At 50.4% G+C, this 19,525-nt stretch overlaps 1 protein-coding gene across 2 annotated transcripts in view; it reads left to right on the forward strand.

The window, feature by feature from the left end:
• Positions 1-19,525, forward strand: part of SHB (SH2 domain containing adaptor protein B) — a 152,268-nt gene that overhangs the window by 35,188 nt on the left and 97,555 nt on the right. Inside the window, exons 1-2 of one of the 2 annotated variants that reach the window (XM_074017041.1) lie at positions 10,814-10,891; positions 18,198-18,318. In XM_074017041.1, coding sequence (XP_073873142.1) covers positions 10,829-10,891; positions 18,198-18,318 — 184 coding nt within the window. In that variant the 5' untranslated portion in view covers positions 10,814-10,828. Of the gene's footprint in view, positions 1-10,813; positions 10,892-18,197; positions 18,319-19,525 lie in introns of those variants that run through there. The other variant, XM_005581249.5, reaches the window with a different exon arrangement.

A 19,525-nucleotide genomic window follows, 5' to 3' on the forward strand; every position in this document is an offset into this window, starting at 1 on the left:
AACGGACAAACAGAAAACACAAAGTATAGGGCCCGGAGCTGGACATGATTCTCCATTGGTCCTCTGGTTTGTGCAGAGTGGAGAGAGAGAGTCTCCTCTCTGGTGGTGGATCATAACATCATACCACTGTCCATGCAGCCTGTGGTCAGGTTGGCTGTGGGAAGCTGTGTTAGACCACATGAGCACTGCATCACTTTCATAAAGTCCCAGGCAGTGGAGGCCTCTGAATTCTTGCATACAGGTGGCAAGTTATTACATTATTTCTTCCTCCTGTCTACCTGCATTTGGTTTTATGTGGGGTGTTAGCACACTTCCCAAAGGGCTTGCCCGCAGGGTGAAAGGTGCACACTGAACTCCCTCACCAGGTAGACGGGAAGTGTCGCCGTGAGAGAGCTTCAGGGGCCCTGGGTTTATGACATCGCTGGGCCAGGAATGAGGTTAATATTTTTAATGGCGAAGGGTGAGCCCCATTATTATCCGAGCTCATTCATCAATGGCAGAACCCGTTTTACCTGTTACGTGCCCTCAGTGTGGGTAATTCATGAATGGGAATCCAGTTTTCTTTTTAAAACCCAAGCCACCTGCCCCTTCTTAAATCCAGGAGGTGGTGCTGGGGAGGGTGTCAGGATTTTACAGCAGATTTTTCCTGGATAGGAAAGGCCGTGGACAGCTTCGAGAGCCCTTCCTGCCTTATTCACCAAGCGTGAGCCAGTCCATAAGACTGAGAGTTATGGAGAGGCTGGGGCTGTGACAGCTCTAGTTGTGGGACCCAGGATAGATGGGAAACTCAGGACCACCTGTTTCATCCTGTTGCCCACTAATCAGAGGATGGGCATGACAAAAATATGGGCGGGGGGAGTGTAATGAGACCACTCAGGTGGACCCTCTCCAAGCCCTTCCGAAATGATTGGTCAACTGAGGCGTTGGATTAATTTTAATTTTTATTTTTTGTAGAGGCAGGGTCTCCCCCAGGCTGGTCTCGAACTTGGGGGCTCAAGTGATCCTCCCAGCTTCTACCGTCATGAGCCACCACAGCAGCTGGGGTATTGGTTTAAATGTCTCCAAGAAGTACATTTTTCTGGGATCTGTGGGTTGGAAGGGTCCCCTCCCCAAATTGGCTGGCCCCAGTCACTGGTGTTATCCCTGAGAAATGGGCATGATGGGGCACCCATAGAGGTGATGGGGTGCTCACTTTTATCTTAGGAAAGCACGGCTTTAAATTATTCCCAGATGCCCCATCGGAGCCAGCACCTGCTCCAATGGGGCATCTGGGCTGTGATTGCAGGCTGACCATGCTGACCCTGAGGGCCGCCGCCTCTCCTTAGGTCGTCCAGTCCTCACTGCATCGTGGATGCTTGGTTTTCTAATTCAGCTGATCTCACGCTAACCAGATGAAAACGGAACCACCTCTACCATAAAATTCACTTTTTTTGCTAGTTCTGATGAGAAAAATCAGGTTTTCTTTACAGTCATCTTTGAAAATAACAACAGCCAGCATAGTTTAGCACTTAGTACTTAGTGCATGCTGGGCCCAGTACCAGGGCTCACTCTTCCTAGGGAAGCACATTTCCCTTCTGGCTCTCATTCCCTCCCGTACCTGGCATGGATATGCTTCCATGTGCAGAGGTTTGGTGATGGGGTCCGGGGCCTCTCCATAGGGACAACTTCAGAACAACACTGGTGTTCATACTGTGTAACTTGAAGACAAGGACTCTGCCACACTGCACTGGTTTTGGTATGTGGGGAAGTAGGATCCCCCAGGCAGGAAGGATACGGCTCGTATAGGGTGGAGGGAGAGGAGAGCTGGAAGCCAGGCCTCAAAGGCTGCAGGCGGAAGCACTGCTTCCCCAGGTGTGGCCCGGGCAGGGCAGGTTGCAGGTGTGCCGGAGTCACAGGGCAGCTGAGGAAGGGGAAGGGAGACTTCCAGCACTCAGCTGACTTAAGGGAGTTGTCAGGTGGCCTTTGCTCACGGTTGGCACAGCTGAGCCAAGTTTTCAAAGCTGCTGCTTCTTCCTGTCAAACTTCCCTTCAGAGATCTCTTCCTGCTGCCCAGAAGGAGCCTGGACTTAGAAACTCATACAACAGGCTGTGGGTGGCCCAGGAGGGCCAGAGCTTTGGGGTGATGCTGGCCTGGGTTGAAACCTACACAGCCTTCTGTGCTCTGAGGCCTTGGCAGGGTTCCTAGACACTTCTGAGCTTCGGTTTTCTCATCTGAAAATGAGGTGATGAGGAAGGATGAAGTACGACAGTGAACGTGAAAGCACAGAGCCAAGAGCCTGGCTTGTAGCGAAGGCGCTGTCTAGGCGGTGCCCCCACTGTACGTGTCGTCCCTCAGCCTCCTGCGAGTTCTAGTCCTCTAGAACACTCAGGCTCTTGGAGGGTCTGGTCCGAGGTTCTCGGGCCCTGGCACTGGAGGATCCCAGGCTCTAGGACTCAGTCCCCGTGAGTCCTGCCTGGCCCAGATCTTCACAGGGAAGTGGGTGAAGAGAGAAAGCTGGGTGGTAGGTTGAGGTGTCTTGTAATAGCCAAGTTGTCAACAAGGGGCCTGCCTCCCCATCACTTGATTTACTCAGCAGCAGTGGATCAAAGTTTGCTCTTTTGAAATGGGTAAGTCTGGGATTCAGTTCAAGATACCTTTGCCTCCCTTTCAGGATAGAGTGTTTCCAGTGGCAGGTGATTTATGACTTTCCATTTGGAAGGGGATTTTACAATGTGCATTAATAAATAAGGGCCATTCTGGGCCCAGTTCACACAGCTGTTGTCAAGTGCTGTGTTGGTGTTTCATGGACCAGCCCCCGTGGTGGTCTCAGATGTGCCCTTAAAGCAGAAGGGACACAGGGTGGGAAGAGGGTCTGAAAAAGTCAGTGCTCTTAAGCAATAACGTGCACACCAGACCATTGACACCTATAGGAAGGCTTGGTTTCTAAAGTAATACTCAGAGGACTGAAACACCCACCTGAGGTAATGCTTCTGCAGAAAGCATGGTGATCTTCAGTGAAATTAGAAAAATGGACGGTTAGGGGACTTCTTATGAAGCTAAACTTAATCACCTTAAAGGACTATCCTTTATTCTCAATTTCCTTTTTATCTTTTTACTGTTAGATTGTTATTGTCTTCACCTTTTTTTTGTTTGTTTTCATTTTTGTTTTTTTGGTACATAGTCTCTCTCTGTCACCAGGCTGGAGTGCAGTGGTGAGATCTGGGCTCACTGCAACCTCTGCCTCCCGGGTTCAAGCGATTCTCCTGCCTCAGTGTCCCAAGTAGCTGGGTTTACAAGCGCATGCCACCACGCCCAGCTAATTTTTGTATTTTTAGTAGAGATGGAGTTTCACCATGGTTGGCCATGATGGTCTCAATCTCGTGACCTCGTGATCTGCCTGCCTTGGCCTCCCAAAGTGCTGGGGTTAAAGGCATGAGCCACCGTGCCCAGCCCTTTCCTTCATAAAATATGGGTGAGGACAGATGGTAGTTGGGTTCTTTTAGTGTTCGTAATGTTGTCTTTCCCCTTCTTTTTTTTTTTTTGTATAACTTTTTTGTATAGTGGTCCATGAAATCCAGGATTCTGGCCCTAACAACCCACTCTACCCATTCTACAGATAGGGAAATTGAGGAACTGATAGAATGACTTAGCTAATGGTGCCCTGCTGGCAAGGGGAGGGGATTACAGTCTGGGCCTCAAGCTCCCCATGGAAACTTCTGGATGTTGGTGTTTGGGGAGGGGTCATCAAGATCAGCTACATAATTTACAGGGCCCATCCCACAAAAAATAAGAATGTGAGGCCCCTTATTTAAAAATTATTAAGAATTTCCAAATGGTGATGGCAGGGTGTTAAACCAAGTGCAGAGGCCTTTGTGACTGTACAGGCCACTCACCTGTGAAACTAGCCCTGGAAACTATAAATGTCAGTCCCTGATATACTGGCATTTAAAACTAAGAACCGAATGTTCTTAACCCCAGAAATAAAGTGCATTGGGCCAGGCCTCTTAAAATCCACGTTATGCCGGACTTCAAGCATTTCCTCCGCTCTCTGCAGCCCTCTGTGAGGAAGCATGAGTTAGAGAAGGCCGCAAAGTGGGAGGAATCGCAGCGGTGAGGCCTCTTATAAACCTGGAGGAAGGAGGTGGGCAGCTGGTGTTTATCTGGGCTCATTTTGCTGTGTTGTCTACAGAGTGTGTGCTCTGGGGGCTCAACATCTCTGAGGGGGGTAGTTGTAAACATGGTCCAGGACTAATGGAACTGGGGTCCCCCGCCCCAGGCCAGACCTGTGTGGACTTTGGTGGGCGGGCATTTGCTTTCTGACTGGGAGCAGCAGCTGGTGTGATAGCTGGGTCCAGCCAGATAGCTGGGTCCATTGGCCACAGCTGCTGGTCATGCCCTCACTGGACTTTGTGGTTTCGGGCAGACTGCAGCCCTTTTCCCTTTCCCCACTGGCTATGAGAGTGCACCCCATCCATCTCGCAGTGATGTGGAGAAAACCAATTGCAGTACGTGCTGTTGTGCTGAAGCACACGGGAGTGTGGGCAGACCTGCTTGTGTACATGCATGCATATGCACATCTAGGTGCAGTGGCAGATGCTGTGCAAATGTGTATGTATTATTTACCAAATACTTAAAACGGTGCTTACCATGCATATTGGTCTGAGCATCTGACAAATACTAAGTCATTTAAATCTCATAGCAGGCTGGGTGTGATGGCTCACACCTGTAATCCCAGCACTTTGGGAAGCCGAGGTGGGCGTATCACTTGAGGTCAGGAGTTTGAGACCAGCCTTGCCAACATGGTGAAACCCCGTCTCTACTAAAAATACAAAAATTGGCCGGACGTGGTGGCGCATACCTGTAGTCCCAGCTACTCGGGAGGCAGAGGTGAGAGAATTGCTTGAACCCGGGAGGGGGAGGTTGCAGTGAGCCTAGGTCACACCATTGCACTTCATGCTGGGCAACAGAGTGAGACTGTATCTCAAAAAATCAAATAATAAAATAAAAATAAATTTTTAAAAAATCTCAGAGCAACCCCATGAAGGTAGGTCTTAGTATTATTCTCATTTTATAAATGAGGAAATGGAAGCACAGAGAGATCAAGTATGTCATGTAAGTTGCCCAAGGTCATGCAGTCAGAAAATGGGCAAGCACTTGAGTAAAACCTTGCTTGTCTATACTGTTGCATGAATTGTCTCTTATTGGCAAGGACTTCTGGCTTTGCCCTGGAGAGAAATGGCCCCATAGACCCTCCGTAGATTCATTTTCTCATTGACTCCCCTAGCATTTACTCGCATCCCTTTATGCCAGGCTGGAGCTGGGCAGAGTTGATTGGACCACTTGGTGTTGAAAGCTTTGGGCCTGGTGGAGATTTCAAGGCAAAGGCTGTGGTGGAATAGAATCATTTACATGTTTACAAATAGGCATCTGGCTAGGATGCAGTAAGGGGTCCAGGGCCATGAAGGGGAGGCTCCAGGAGCAAGGAGGGTTCCCTGGGCCTGGGAAGCTCAGTGGTCCTGTGTCCACTCATTCATGCCCTGGCCCTGGAGGGCTTGATCAGAGAGGAGCAGCGGGCAAGGTGCTCCCCTCACCCCACCACTCTGTGGAATGGCAGGTGACCAGGGAGGCAGAGAGCGTGCGTCTGTGTGTGCTGTATTTCCTTCATTTCTTACTGGTCCTTTTTCTATGGCTATAAACACATTTCTTTGATGTTATATTTTAGAAAAATAGAATCCCTTTATAAGTACTGTTTTGAGACCTGATTTTGTCAATTGCTGAGATGCCAAAAAGGATTTTGTTTTAATAAATAGACAACTTCTTTCACTGGCTGTTAGTATGTTTCCTCAACTAACTCACTCTGCTCTGGAGCTGGCCTTGCCGGGTTAGAGGTGCCATAGGCCTCTGGCTGGAGTTCCTCTTCCGCAATTCTGGTGTGGCCTGAGCCGTATTTGTTTGCACAAAGGAGGAGATTGGTTTTAGAGGCAGTCAGGAAGGGCATCACTGAAGGTGGCTTGCTTCTTTGTGTGTAGGGTTGTGAGCAAGCCTGGGTTTCCAGCATCCCAGCTGCAGGGTGATGAAATGGGCACACCGTGGTGTTCTGATTTACCACTAGCCAGTCATGAGGGACTATGGCCTGGTCCACATGGACTTGCCCCTGAGGCCTTCATTGGTATCATGGGGTGCATAAGCCCATCCATTATTGGCACAACAGCTCTGGGTCCTCCTTGAAGCTGCCAGGCTGATGTTGCAGGCCTTTGCAGGGTCTAAAGAGGCCCGTAGGGTCCCCATTTGGTTTTGTCCATGAAATTCCTCAGGGAGGTGCCTGCTTAGTCCTGGGATAGGGCCCTAGACCAGGAGAAAATGATACTTGGGCTTTGGGAGGGGAGGCAGGCTGTACTAGGGAGGGTGGCTTCTGGGGACTCCTGTTATTCTGTGCAGTCTCCGATGCATTTGCAAAGCTGTTATTTGCTTCAAACCCTGGGTGGGAGATGGGACATGAGATCCAGGTTAGGAGCCAAGCAGATGGGAGCCCTGCACAGTACCATTGCTTCAGCTGGGTAAACGTACCCGAAGAGACCTCTTGGCTCAGCTCCATCCCTCTCCAGGAGGTGCCCCCTGCCCTGGGCAGCAGTTGCTGTCAAGACCCCACCCTGTCTTTTCTGCCTCCCCAGTCTGGCCTTCTCCAGCTGACTCAGCCACAGCTCTGTGCCCGAGGGCTTTTCGAGAACATAGGAATGGGAATAGGTGCTCTGCCTACACCAGGAGCTCCCAGGAGTTGGTGCCTGACCCCCAGCTCCCTCACTCTTGGTAAGGTAATTCTGAGGGGTGGGTTGTGCATGGTTTCCCAGAGTTTCCTCTATCAGATCAAGCTCCAGTTGCCCAGCGTGGGTAGCTGGCTTAGTAACCCAGCTTTCCTGATACCCTTCTCAGGCCCATTTTCCCTGTCCCCGGTAAGTGTCTCCTCCCAGATCAACCACTTGCATTTGAGTGCCTGCTTCAAGTTCCCCAGACCAAGAGGCATGGCCTGTGGCCTCTAGAGGATAAGAGCAGCATCTTTTCTGTGTTCTCTAGTGCCCTTGCCTCTGCCAGCATAACGTGCCAGGCACTGTGTATCCCTTGGTTCATTGACTCAGCTTCTCCCGCACCGCAGAAGGAAGATGTTTTCCCAGGGGAAGTGAGAGGGCTCAGGCTTAGAGAAGGTAGAGCTCCGTAGCTGATGAGAAACCTGGAAGCGTTGGAGCTCAGGGCCCAGAATCCACCACCGTGGAGGCCCCGCCCTGCCCTGCCCCTGGTTTCAGCCCAGCACACCTTGCTGGGGCCCTGCTGTGCACCAGGTGCTATATTGTAATAAAAAGGAAACAGAGCTCCAGAACCTGCCTTCCCGGTGGAGTGGAAGCAGACAGGCCTACACATAGCTGCAATTCAGGGCAGGGTGGGAAGGGCCCTTCACCCAGGCATTTACTCCCCCTGCCTAGCACATGCCAGCCCTCCTTGGGGAGGTGAACTGAGTAATGCCCATCTCCCCTGGGAACCTGGAAGCAATGCAAGAGCAGGGGGAGGAGGCCATCGCCTGGCACGTGGAGGAACGAGGTGATCGGACTGAACAGCGATGTGCACGATCACAGACCTGCTTGACATCGCGAAGCCCTAGCCACAGTAACTTTCCTGTACATTAGAAAGCTCCGAGTACATGTGAGAAACAGGCCTGTGAGGTGCAGGGATGGTTTCCCAACCTAGATGATGGCACAGGAGAAAGAGTTCATCAAGACTTGGTTGCTGGACGATACAGCATTATTTTTAAAAATGAATCAGCATTTATGGAGCACCTGGTGTTAAGCGGAATATAATTGGAAGCCCTGAGACACGGGGCTGGTAATTGTGGCTGATGGTGCGTATCCTCAATAAAGAGAGAGTGACTCTTGGGGAGAGCAGCTGTTTAGTGCTACTTGTGCCTTAAAGGGGCCTGGCCAAGCCTTTTAGCTCCCCTGTGGGAAATGTGCATGAGTCATCCTAATGGGCCCCATTCGGGGAGAAATGATCCTTCACTTGGTGCAGGTTCCTGCGCCTCTGCAGCTGATCATTAAAACGCACTGTGCTCGCCCGATCTTGTGCTCTTCCAGGTCTGGGCTCTTTCTCCCCTTTAACCTCGGCTTCGAGCACAGGAAGCACACACAAGAGAGAGGGTGCACTTGGTGACTCCCAGGCCTTGGCTGGGACACGGACGCCTGGCTTTGAAAGGTACCACGTTGCACAGGAAAGGCCTTTGGCTCACAGGCGTTGCTGTTTTGCTTTTACATACTTCTCCTGTGAGCACACTGGAAGTTATTCTTACTGTACAGAGCCTTACGTTACCGTGAGAAAGCCTCGCGGGCATTCCTGATCCTTTCTTGGGAAGGGAGTGGGGGACCAACAGGCTGTGCCTATGAGAAGCAGAAAAATGCCTCGAATTACACTGTCTAAAGCGAGTTTGGGAGGCACGCTATAAATACGTAGTTCAACAGGTGACATAGGTCCTCTCATGGTTGGAATTTGGTGGGAGTCTGGTTCTGTCACCCGCTCAGGAGTGTTCTGCTGTGTCACTTGTCTACCTGGAGCCTCTGGTGGCTCCTCATCAACATGGGGAGGGGGATAGTCTGGATTTCTGATGTCCAGATGACCCTGGGCAAGACCCAGACTTTGCAGGCTGCCTGGTGTGTTGAGCTGATGATCACACCTGACATCGAGCACTTGCTGTGTGCCAGCCCTGTTCCGAATACACCATGTACATTAGCTCAGGTAGGCCTTGCCCCATACTCATTCCACAGATGAGGAAGCTGAGGACAGAGAGCTAAATGATTTGTGGAACCATCTGGCACCCATGACTCTGGGCTTAACTAGTGCCTTCCCCTTACCCTTCCAGCCTTCAGCTCTGAAGGAGAAACGAAAAGAAAATCTTGCTCTTATTCTTCGTGACCAGGGCTGGTCTGAGAGCATTTTCTAGACAGTGACCTCAGGCCCCTAGAGGAGCACTCATGCACCCTAGAGCAGGAAGCCTGGGAGGAAGGACTGTCTGGCAACGTGGACAGAGGTTGATGGAGTCTGCAGGAGAGCTGAGCAGAGCCAAATAGGAATTCAGGGGAAAATGAGGGGCAGCTCAGTCAGTGGTTCCACGGGGACCCAGCCTGGCCCAGAGCCCACCTCCCACAGAGAGCTGTCCAGAGCGATGGGTGCTTGGTCCTTGTAAGGGGAGGTAGGGAGGTTCTTCTGTGAGGGAGTTGTGGTGGATATACTCTGAAATTTTTAAAGATGATTTTAAGAGGAAAGTTAGCAGTACAGGCGTTGAAGAAATTGTGTGGACCTAGGAGTTCGGAAGCATGGGTTGGGTTGGGTTACCTGTTCCTGGCATTAACCTTACTAAGTTCATCCCCGCTCAGGGCCTTCTGTCCCCAGTGGATAAATGGTTTTCAGAGTGTGCTTGGTGTCCCTTTCTTCAGTGGTGCATGTTGGGATTCTGTGTAAGATTGTCGTTGCAGAAATCATGTACACACAAGAGTTTGAGATCTAGTAGAATAGACCATCCCCCAGGGATCCTTTCAGTAGTGGCTGCAGACCCTTTCCTGGGTGTTTTGTCCTCAGGAGGGATGTGCTGGATTTTCTATCCATAGTGCCTGGCTGAAAGCACTTAAGAAATTCTAGGATTGAGGTATTTCTGAGTTCAAAATAGAACCTCCCACTACTTGAGAGATGCTGAAAAGCCTGACTCTACCACTTGAGGTTCTGGGGTAAACAGAGGGTGGAGCCAGGCTCTGTTCTCAGCAGCCTCCTACCCAGGACCCACAGCTCACTCTGAGGGGGTGAAGCTGGAAGACAGTGGGCTGTGTGTGTATGACGGGGAGAGAGAGAGAGACCGAGCAAGCAGGCTTGAGAGGAGCTGACAGAGGCTGGAATTTGGAATGTGTTTTTCCTAACAAGTTGGAGCCTGCAGGTGTCTATGCAAGCAGTTGTGGCCGTGGGAGGGGCAGGACTGGAAAGACCAGTGGTGACCACTTTAACCCCCCACACTCCCAGCCTCCTGACATGTGGGACAGGTCACTGTCAGGTCTGTAAAGGCGTGTTTAGGACAGAACCCTTAGGTCAGTACAAAAACGGATAGTGGCTGCAGGGAGACATGTTTCAGCTCAGTGTAGGGAAGACCACTTTAGTGGTGATGGCTGTCCCAGAGGACTGTGTTGCCACATCATGAGCTCCCTGCCCCTGGAGGTGTGTGGGCGGAGCACTTGGCAGGGGCCTTCACGATGCAAGAGGGGGCTTAGAACTTTGAGGCGAACCAGTCCAAAGTGGAGTGGAAAAGCAACCTCCCCACCGTCTGATTTCCAGCAGTTGCAGCTGAGTGCATGAATGTAGCTAATTAATCTTCCCTAAATTAATTTCTTTACCATGTCAGCAATGATTTATTGGCATGCCTATAAGGAGAGTTGGTCTGTGATGATTGTCAAAGCCGAGGACAGGAAGAGGCGAGCAGTGGGTGCTTGTGTGTGTGCCTGCATGGAGTGTCCCCGTATCTCTGAGTGGTGTAACAACCTGGTGCTGTGGACCCCTCAGGGCCCTGGATGCTGGCCGTAGGCAGGGATCACACTGCTGTCTCCCAGCACACAGGCAGAAGTGCCTTGAGAGTTGCGAGAGCTTCTCCACCATTTTGCCAGGTGCCTCAACTAGGGCATGAACCTTACCTAAAGCATGAAAGGGGGGAAAAAAGAGCATTCACAAATATTTTCCTTTTCGTGGTTGAGAAATAGGACAGCTGTTGCCATGCATAATTGTAGCCATTTTCCCTAGTAATCACTGGGGCCTTGGTGGGGGTTTCTTTTCATGTCTTTGTCTTGTCTTCCCTACCAGATTTTCATCTTCTCGTGGGAGAGACCCTGCCTCAAGGTACTTTTGCCCCTCACTGTACTTGCCTTCGTCCTGGAGGTGCCACCTGCTGTGTAACAAGGACATGGCCTTTTCTTTGTAAATTACTGACACATCTTGAATCATCTGATTATTTGCTCCTTACGTTTATGTGAAGCTGAGAAGGCAAACCACCCTGCTCCACTTCACAGGTGACCTGCCGAAACTCAGAGAAAACAGGTTGCCCGGAGTTACCCAGCAAGGGTGTAGCAGAGCCAGTTCCAGAGTTTCACTCGCCTGGACTGTCCCTGCCTGGCCACATCCTTTCTACACTGCCACCTGCCTTTCTCTATATTTACATAGCCTCGGGCAGCTGCTGCTGCCCAGCTGCCACTGGTCAGCCTTGGGGCTTTGGAAATGCTGCCTGCCTCGGCCATGGTAGGGGTTCTGCAAACAGCCACCCACTTAGCAAGTCCTTAAAGCCAGGGTTCTGCTTGGGGCAGCTCAGACCTCTACGTCCAAGTTGAGTCTGGGCTCTGCACTGTGTGTGCACTAGAAAGATACTGAGTGTGGCAACCAGTCAGCTGACCTTCCCCCCAAAACAGAAGCCCATCTTAGAGCCTCTGTTTGGACACCCCAAGCAGCAGGAACTGCCTTTCCCAGGCAGCATGTTCCTTTATTGGCCATCAGTGTCCTTCCTGAATCACCTGGCTTGTCTCTGTATGGCTTCTGGGTCTGCACAGAACATCTGTCCACTGTCTCTTCTCTGAGCAGACTCATCATTATTTGAAGCCCTCTCCAGACCCCCAAATCTCTGTTTCTTTAATGTCATCTTTGTTGGCATGGCAACAGAGCCTCCATCCTGTGGACATCAGGCCCACCAGGGCCTGTGTTATGGTGGGGGGTCCCAAAGGAGGACTGGGACTTTAGGCCTCGGAGGGGAGACAGAGGCACTTGTGCTGCTGCTGCCGCCTCACGTCCCCACCTTCAAGGAGCCCTCCTGATCCCCAGAGCTGGGGAGAGGGCCAGGGCTCCTGGCAAGCCAAGACAAAGAGCCCCAGGCCATCATTCTCTCACAGTGACCCCCACACAGCCAATGACAGGTCTGTGTCAAACACCACACCGCATTTTTAGCCAGGTGAATAATGAAGGTTGAATTACGATGCAGTCAGCACGTCATGTCTGCGCACCTGCCGCCTTGCTAAGGCAAAGGAGAGAGTGTCTTATTTGCACTGTTCCTTACTGTGGCCCTAGGCAGGGGGGCTTGCTTCATGACCTTCCTGTGATGTGCCCAACAACACTCTGTGGGTGTATGTAATGTGATGAGGGGAGGCACAACTTCATCAATGATCACATTCTCTAAGAGATTAGTGGCCCCCAAACTGTTAAGGAAATTAATGTATAGTCTTAAAGGTGAATCATTGAGAAAATGGTCTGGGAACATTGAGAACATTCTCAAGTGCATTCATATGTGGTTTGCTTTGGAGTAGAGCAAAAGTCATGGGCCTGGCAAGAATCAGGGGCCTTGTGGGGTGCTGCCCCCTCACTTTCCGGGGAGAGGAGAGCAGCACAGAGACCCTTCGGCCAGCAAGACACTCTCTCCTTTGCCTTAGCAAGGTAGTGGGTGCGCAGACGTGACGTGCTGACTGCATCGTAATTCAACACTCATTATTCAGCTGGCTAAAAATGTGGTGTGATTTGTGACACAGGCCTGTGCTGTCCCACAGACAGCAGGGCACTTAAGGGTGACCATGGGGCAGTAGGGACAATGTGGGCCACCCAATCCTGGAAGATGGCAGCCTGTCTGCCTCTCTCACCATTCTTTTTTTTTTTTTTTTTCTTCTTTTGAGATAGAGTCTTGCTGTGTCACCCAGGCTGGAGTGCAGTGGCATGATCTCAGCTCACTGCAACCTCCACCTCCCGGGTTCAAGCAATTCTTCTGCCTCAGCTTCCCAAGTAGCTGGGACTGCAGGCATGTGCCACCATGCCCAGCTAATTTTTGTATTTGTTAGTAGAGATGGGGTTTCACTATATGTTGGCCAGGCTTGGTCTCGAACTCCTGACCTCAGGTTATCTGCCCACCTTGACCTCCCAGAGTGCTGGGACTACAGGTGTGAGCCACCATGCCTGGCCTCATCTTTCTTTCTTTTTTTTTTTTTTTTGAGACAGAGTTTCGCTCTTACTGCCCAGGCTCGCCACAACCTCTACCTCCTGGGTTCAAGTGATTCTCCTGCCTCAGCCTCCCAAGTAGCTGGGATTATAGGCATGCACCACCAGGCCCAGCTAATTTTTTTGTATTTTTAGGAGAGACGGGGTTTCTCCATGTTGGTCAGGCTGGTCTTGAACTCCTGACCTCAGGTGATCTGCCTGCCTTGGCCTCCCAAAATGCTGGGATTACAGGTGTGAGCCACCATGCCTGGCCATGCCTCATCATTCTTTTCAGCAGGTTTGAACAATTTCAGCAGAGATTCCCTTTGTATTTCTGCAGTGGCTCCTCTTGGCAGTGCCACCAGCCCTTCCTGGAGCCAGGTGATCTTCCTGGAGTGAGTTTGCTGAGAGTAAAGTGGCCTTGGCCTGAAAGCTGCTGTGGGTTTCAAACAGAGAGCCTTGCCTTGCACACCCTCAGGGCTAGGATCCCTGTTGGGCCACCCCCTCACCCCCTCCCTTTCGGGGTGGTGGCAGGGCAGAAGTCTTTTTTTTCATTTGTTTAAATTTTTATTTCCATAGGTTATTGGGGGAACGGATGATGTTTGGTTACATGACTAAGTTCTTTAGTGGTGATTTGTGAGATTTTGGTAGCCCTCTCCCCCTGCACAGGCCGAATTGCTCAATCTGGAGCCAGCCCACATGATTGCAGAGAGGTTGCCATTTCCTCCACGTCTTAGATCCTGGAGATGGCACGTTGGGTCCTCTCTTTCTCCAGTTGACCCCCAGGGAAGAAAGCAAAAGAGCTGCAGTTAGCACAAACTTCTTGCTTCACTTCAGTGAACAGGACTGAGCAATACCTGGGAAAAGTGAAATTCCAGAGTAATATCCGGAGGCTTGCCTCTAGACTGGTGGGGAAGGGTGCTAGCTCTAGCTTATTGTTTCCCAAGCTTTCCTGATAAGGATCACCTGGCTTGCTTGTTAAAATACAGATTATTGGAGCTAGGAATCTGTTTCCTTAACAAGCGTTCCAAGCCATTCCTGTCTTCAGGCAAGTTTGGGAAACTGTCTGTCTACTGTACCAAAAATAGCCTGTGGAAGAGGAGTGCTTTTAAGCAAGTTTAGTTTTGCATATAGTACATGAATAGGTTCTCCTTGTTTAAAAATGTTTTAACATTACAGAGAAGTAGGTCTCTTTTGACTTCCCCTAAGCACCCCATTCCAAGTCCTTCCCTCCTCCCCAAAGAGGGGTCAGTTTGGAGTGTGCATCTCCCAGACCCTTTCTTTAACTTAATAGAGATACAGGTTTCTGTTTTGTTTTTCATAAGTAGGTATCATGTTGTAGTTATTCTACAGCTTGCTTGCTTTCCATTCAGAGCTATGTCATGGAGTGCTATGCCAGCTCACACAGAGCAACTGCTTTTTTTTTTTTTTTCAGCCTGCTGCATAATGTTACATCGTATGGAAATAGCACAATGTATTTAGCGGTTCCCCTATTGATGGATGTAGTAGTTTCGGGTCGTTTCTCATTATTACTTCAGGCAGCATCCTTGCCCATGGACCCTTGTGCACATTTGGGAATAAATACTGAGAAGTAAAATTGCTGGGTCAACCTAGGTGCATTTGGGGATTTTAATGGATTCTGCCCAAAGTTACCCTTGTAAGTGTCTCCACCAAAGTATATTTCCCCTGAAAGCATGTGGAGAGGACCTAATTCTGCTCACAAGTGCAGCTGTCCCACAAAAGAAACTAAAACTCTCACCAGTCCATAGGGAAGTGTGACCAAGGGGCAACACCCACCTTCCTCTAGTCCTTTCCTTTGGGGATGAACAGCTGCAGACGACTTCCTATCACAAAGTGAAGTTCCTAAGATAAAAACACAGGGGCCCCAGCAGTGTGTGCGTTCCAGAGAGGAGGCATGGAGAGGCCATCCCCAGGCCACTGCTGGTTTGCTAGGTGACTATGACGACGCCCTGCCCTCTGGGCTGCAGTGGGCCCTGTGGAAAACAAGGGGAGACTAGATCAGGTCTCCAGGAGGACAAACTTATGGAAGCCCTTTAGGGGCTTTGGGCTGACCTGGGGTCTGTAGTTTTGTCTGAAAGCAAGAAAGATGCTTGCCAGGGGTTTCGCACTCTTCCCAAGAGGCCAAGCAAACAAAAGAAGACGTGGCTCACTGGCTAAGCAGTCGCACTCTGCAGCCTTTTTTTCTGCTACTGCTCAGCTCTGCCTCTGTGGCTGCCAGGTCTCTGCCAATCTGAGACTAAAATCAAAGGAAAGCTTCTTGTGGACCCAGGTGGCCTGACCCGCAGAGGAGTCCTGGCTGGCTGCCTTTTAGTTGAATTGTTCAGTTACATATACAGGAGTTGTCCGCTAACTGGGAAGTTTTTAAAGCAAAGCAAAAGCAATCCCATCAGAAATCCAACCCCACATCTGGAGAAAACTCATTCCCTTTCTTTTAGCTCAAAAAAGCAGCACCCTTCACACAAACCTTCTGCCGGGCCATCTGGACTGGTGGTGAGCCCTGGGCAGCGTGGACAGTGGTCATACTGCCCAGTCCTGGTGGCTGGGGCCTGTGGTACTTCACAGGGCACTCTGGTTGACTGCCTGCTCAACTCTCCTAACACCTGGTTGAATTTTTATTCCCAAAACTAGGACATGATTTTGCAAAAGGTCAGACAGTTCAGTGTAGTGTTTGCCAGGTTTCAGGTTGCTCAAACCTCAAATTTCTTTCCCTCCACCAACCTCACTTTGAAGTTCAAAAGCAAATTGATTAAATATACATTTTAGGAACTTTCCGATTTGCTTCTTAAACTAACAGAATTCTAGACTTTTTTTTTTTAATGGAAGGATTTTCAACTGTCAGCAGGTATAACTGGAACCATATGTCAGCAGAGACCAGGGGCTTTTCCTGGTTTTAGGATTTGTACATTCTTATTGAAACGGAAGTAAGTGGAGCAGGCAGCTCCGGCTCCATGACAGCCTGAGCTCAGATCTCATTTTCATTAGAAAATATAGGTAGTACTCGCTGAATCACAGGCCTTCCAGAACTCCTGTCCCAGGGCAAACAAAGATTTGGTTTATATCCTGCAAACCTCTATGTTTGCAAATTACAGAGCACTTCTGAGAGCTGGAAGGGCGATTTCTAGATTACTGTGGAGACTGCAACCCACCTGCCCCTCCCACCCCACCAGCAAATCCCCCCAAATGATTTTGTTTTGCAGAGGAAATATTTTTTCCCTTCCTTATTGCAGAATAGATGGAGCATGTTCATGTTGAAGAGAGACAGTGAGGAAGTCTGGGACAAGAGAAATGAAATTAGATGTCCTCTGCAGCAGCTACATCATTTTCTCCATTTGGATGTCTGGCCCCTTGAACTCTGAGACACAAAACCCTGCACCTGACCAGCATTTGAACCATTCTGTTTGACAGCAGTTTACGTGTATAATTTTCTCTAATGTATTCTGCAAATGGTAGAGTAGAAATAGCAAATGAAAGACATTGCAAGGCCTAGCTCTCTCCCACCCCTTCTTTCCCTGGCCTGGTGTCATTTGAGCTCAGTGAGTCTCAAGAAAGGCTGCCATTACAATGTCAGTATCTGGAAGCCACCCCCACTGGGTTCCCCCTGGGACTCAGAGACTGAGCCGCAGCCGCAGAGAAAGCGGTGGAGTAGGGGCAGTGGGAGCCATAGATGCTCCAGTGCTGGGCACTCTGGGCTTTGGTCTTCACTGATGACCTTCTCTTGTTTGGGGAGCAGTGACCGCTGTGTGCTAAACCTCCTGTTGGCCTCCAGCCACTTGCCAGGGACATAGCTGCCGCCTGCTGTCCCTTTTCGGGCATCACATTCCTGGCAGCTGGTGGTCACTCGCTCACCCTGCCAGGACGGCTTCCACAAGCTGCCATTTACCAGGCAGACAAAGGGGGATTTTCCCTTCCCCTGAGTTTGCAGGCCCCTCAAATGCCTTACATTCCAGAAGCTGAGAGAGAGAGAGCAGGCTCCTGTGGTTTCTAATTAAACCCACAATTTAAATAACAATTCATGTAACCCCAAGGGTTGAGAGGAACGCTAACCTACCCCTCCCAAGAGAAGCAGCTGGTGGCACTGGCTGAGGAGCTGAGGGCTTGGCCTTTGCCAGATATGTGACCAAAGAGGGCAAGAGGGAAGTCCCAGGGCAAGTTTGTGATGAAGCGGGGCTAAGTAGGAGGGGCGTGGATTCGGTGGGTTCTGTGCCCCTCCTAAAGGTTAGGAAGTAAAAAGGGAGGAACACTTGCCATGTTTAATTGGAGCCTCCAATCGAGAATTTTTGCTCTTCTCCAGGGAAAACTTGGAACGGTGGTCTCTGAAGTGTTAGAATCCCAGATACTAAGGTTCTCATGGGAGTCCCCCCGACCCCCAGGTGACTCACTCTTTGTCTGTGAGTTGTAGAATTTTTCTCTGGGGAGAAGAGGCAGGGGCTGTGTTCTGGAATACAGACAAGCGGGGAGCTCAGGCAGGGCCCTGGGAGGTGGAAGATCTGGCCAAGCCTCTGCTCACACTGGACCTCAGTTTACCCATGTGTTGTCGAGGGGTCTTTGGGTCTGTTGCTTTCAGTGTCCTTTCTGGGCCTGGCTGTCTGTCGATCCTTGAGCTGCTTTTGTGTTTTTATTTGGCCTGTCTGTGGCCACAGTGATCTTTGTAGTACGTTGATCTCACCAGATTGTTGTCTGATGACCCAAGGCGTGGTTGTGTTCCAGGTCTGGGGAAATGGAACGCCGAGCCAATTATCTCTAGACAAGCTCTTCTGTGCCTCAGCCAGCACCAGGGGCTTGTCAGCATTTCTAGGCTTTCTGTGATCTTGTTTCCAACTTTTCCTCCACTTCCATTGCATTAAACCAAGCAACTCACATTCCCTGAGGATGCCCTCCAGGTTCTCACCTCCATGCTTAGTGCGTTTCAGATGCCCTTCTGTTCTCACCTCACTGTGCCCAGAGCCGGCCAGATATGCACGAGCCCAGAGGGCTCTTCCTAGCAGTGGAACCCTGCCAGTGTGGGTCCCATTCCTTACCCCTGTGAGACGTGGAGCTCCCTGAGTCCGGGCGCCGGCTTTGGTTCCTGCCTCCCCTGCCTCTCCTTGCTCATCTAGCTGAGGCCCAAAGCATAGCTGTGAAGAGATGTGAAACAAAGAAGCCAAAGGTGGACTCACACCTGCCGTCTTCCTCCCTGCAGGTGACCATAGCCGATGACTACTCAGATCCCTTTGATGCCAAGAATGATCTCAAGAGCAAAGCAGGAAAGGGGGAGAGTGCTGGCTACATGGAGCCCTATGAGGCACAGAGGATCATGACAGGTAAGCGGAGCTGAAGCACAGGGGCTCACGGCTGGGGTCAGGGGGTAGAAAGGGAGTGAGGGCACTGCTGGGTGGTCCCCAGCCAGCCTCATTGGGGGCATGGTGTGTGCTTTCAAGTTGGTAGGTGGGGGCAATGCTGTATTAAATCTTCCTCACAGTTGACCTGCTTATGTTTCACCTATATTAGGAAAAAAACTGGCAGGGCACCATGATAGTCCAAATACAAGGATATCACGTACAGTTAACCAGAGGTAGGGGCCAAGAAGTAAGTGGGGAGAAGAGGGAGAAAAAGTAGTTCTATGAGCAATTTCTGAGTGAAGAAAGGTAGCATTTGAGACATAAAACTTTACTTGGAGCTTCCTAGTAGGCAGGGCAAAAAGGGAAGCAGGCTGGGTCACCTGGCTTTCATTGCTTAGTAGAAGAGAGCTTACCAGATTACTAGTAGAGACAAAATTATTTCTGATCACATACCCAGAAATCTTTGTTTTAGAGCTGGAAGCAGCATAAAGAACCCTGGTCTACATGACAGGGTTACAGTAAGCATGGAGACATTCCCCCAGTGGCTGTTTCTTGTTGGCCCTTGATGACAAAACCTTGTCAAAGGTATTATGTGGAGTCAAAAAGAATGTGGCTGGGTACGCAGCATCCTGGGGGCCTATTTTAGCCGAAATAATACAATACTTGGAGCATCTTTAAGGAGTGAAGGGTTATCAGACATCAGTTATCTTGTAGGCAGGATTGGGGGAAGGTCACAAGCAAAAGAGAAACCCCTGTTGTGGCTTCTCCTGGTTCAGGAGGGCAGGCCAGATACTGAAGAGCAGCTGTGTGGGCTGCCCCCGTGACCCCACACAGGCAGGGCCATGAGCAGCGACACATCAGCACATTGTGCTGCAGGGTGCAGGAAGGTGGCTGGGAGCAAGTTTGGGGCTGCCTTGGCTTTGGAGGCCTCTCGAATTGGTACCCTGTATATTCGGGGGCCTGGGGTACAGATACTGTGGCCCTCTTATTGTTTGTCTGGTTTTTGTTTGTTTTTTTGGCATTCCTGTCTTTGAGCACCTTCTCCTGATTCCTTCTTGAATTAGTAGAGACCCCATCTCTACTAAAACTACAAGAAAATTAGCCTGGCATGGTGGCACGTGCCTGTGGTCTCAACTACTTGGGAGGCTGAGGCAGGAGGATTGTGTGAGCCTGGGAGGCGAAGGTTGCA

This window comes from Macaca fascicularis, chromosome 15 (genome assembly GCF_037993035.2).
Source record: "Macaca fascicularis isolate 582-1 chromosome 15, T2T-MFA8v1.1".
Taxonomy (NCBI): domain Eukaryota; kingdom Metazoa; phylum Chordata; class Mammalia; order Primates; family Cercopithecidae; genus Macaca; species Macaca fascicularis.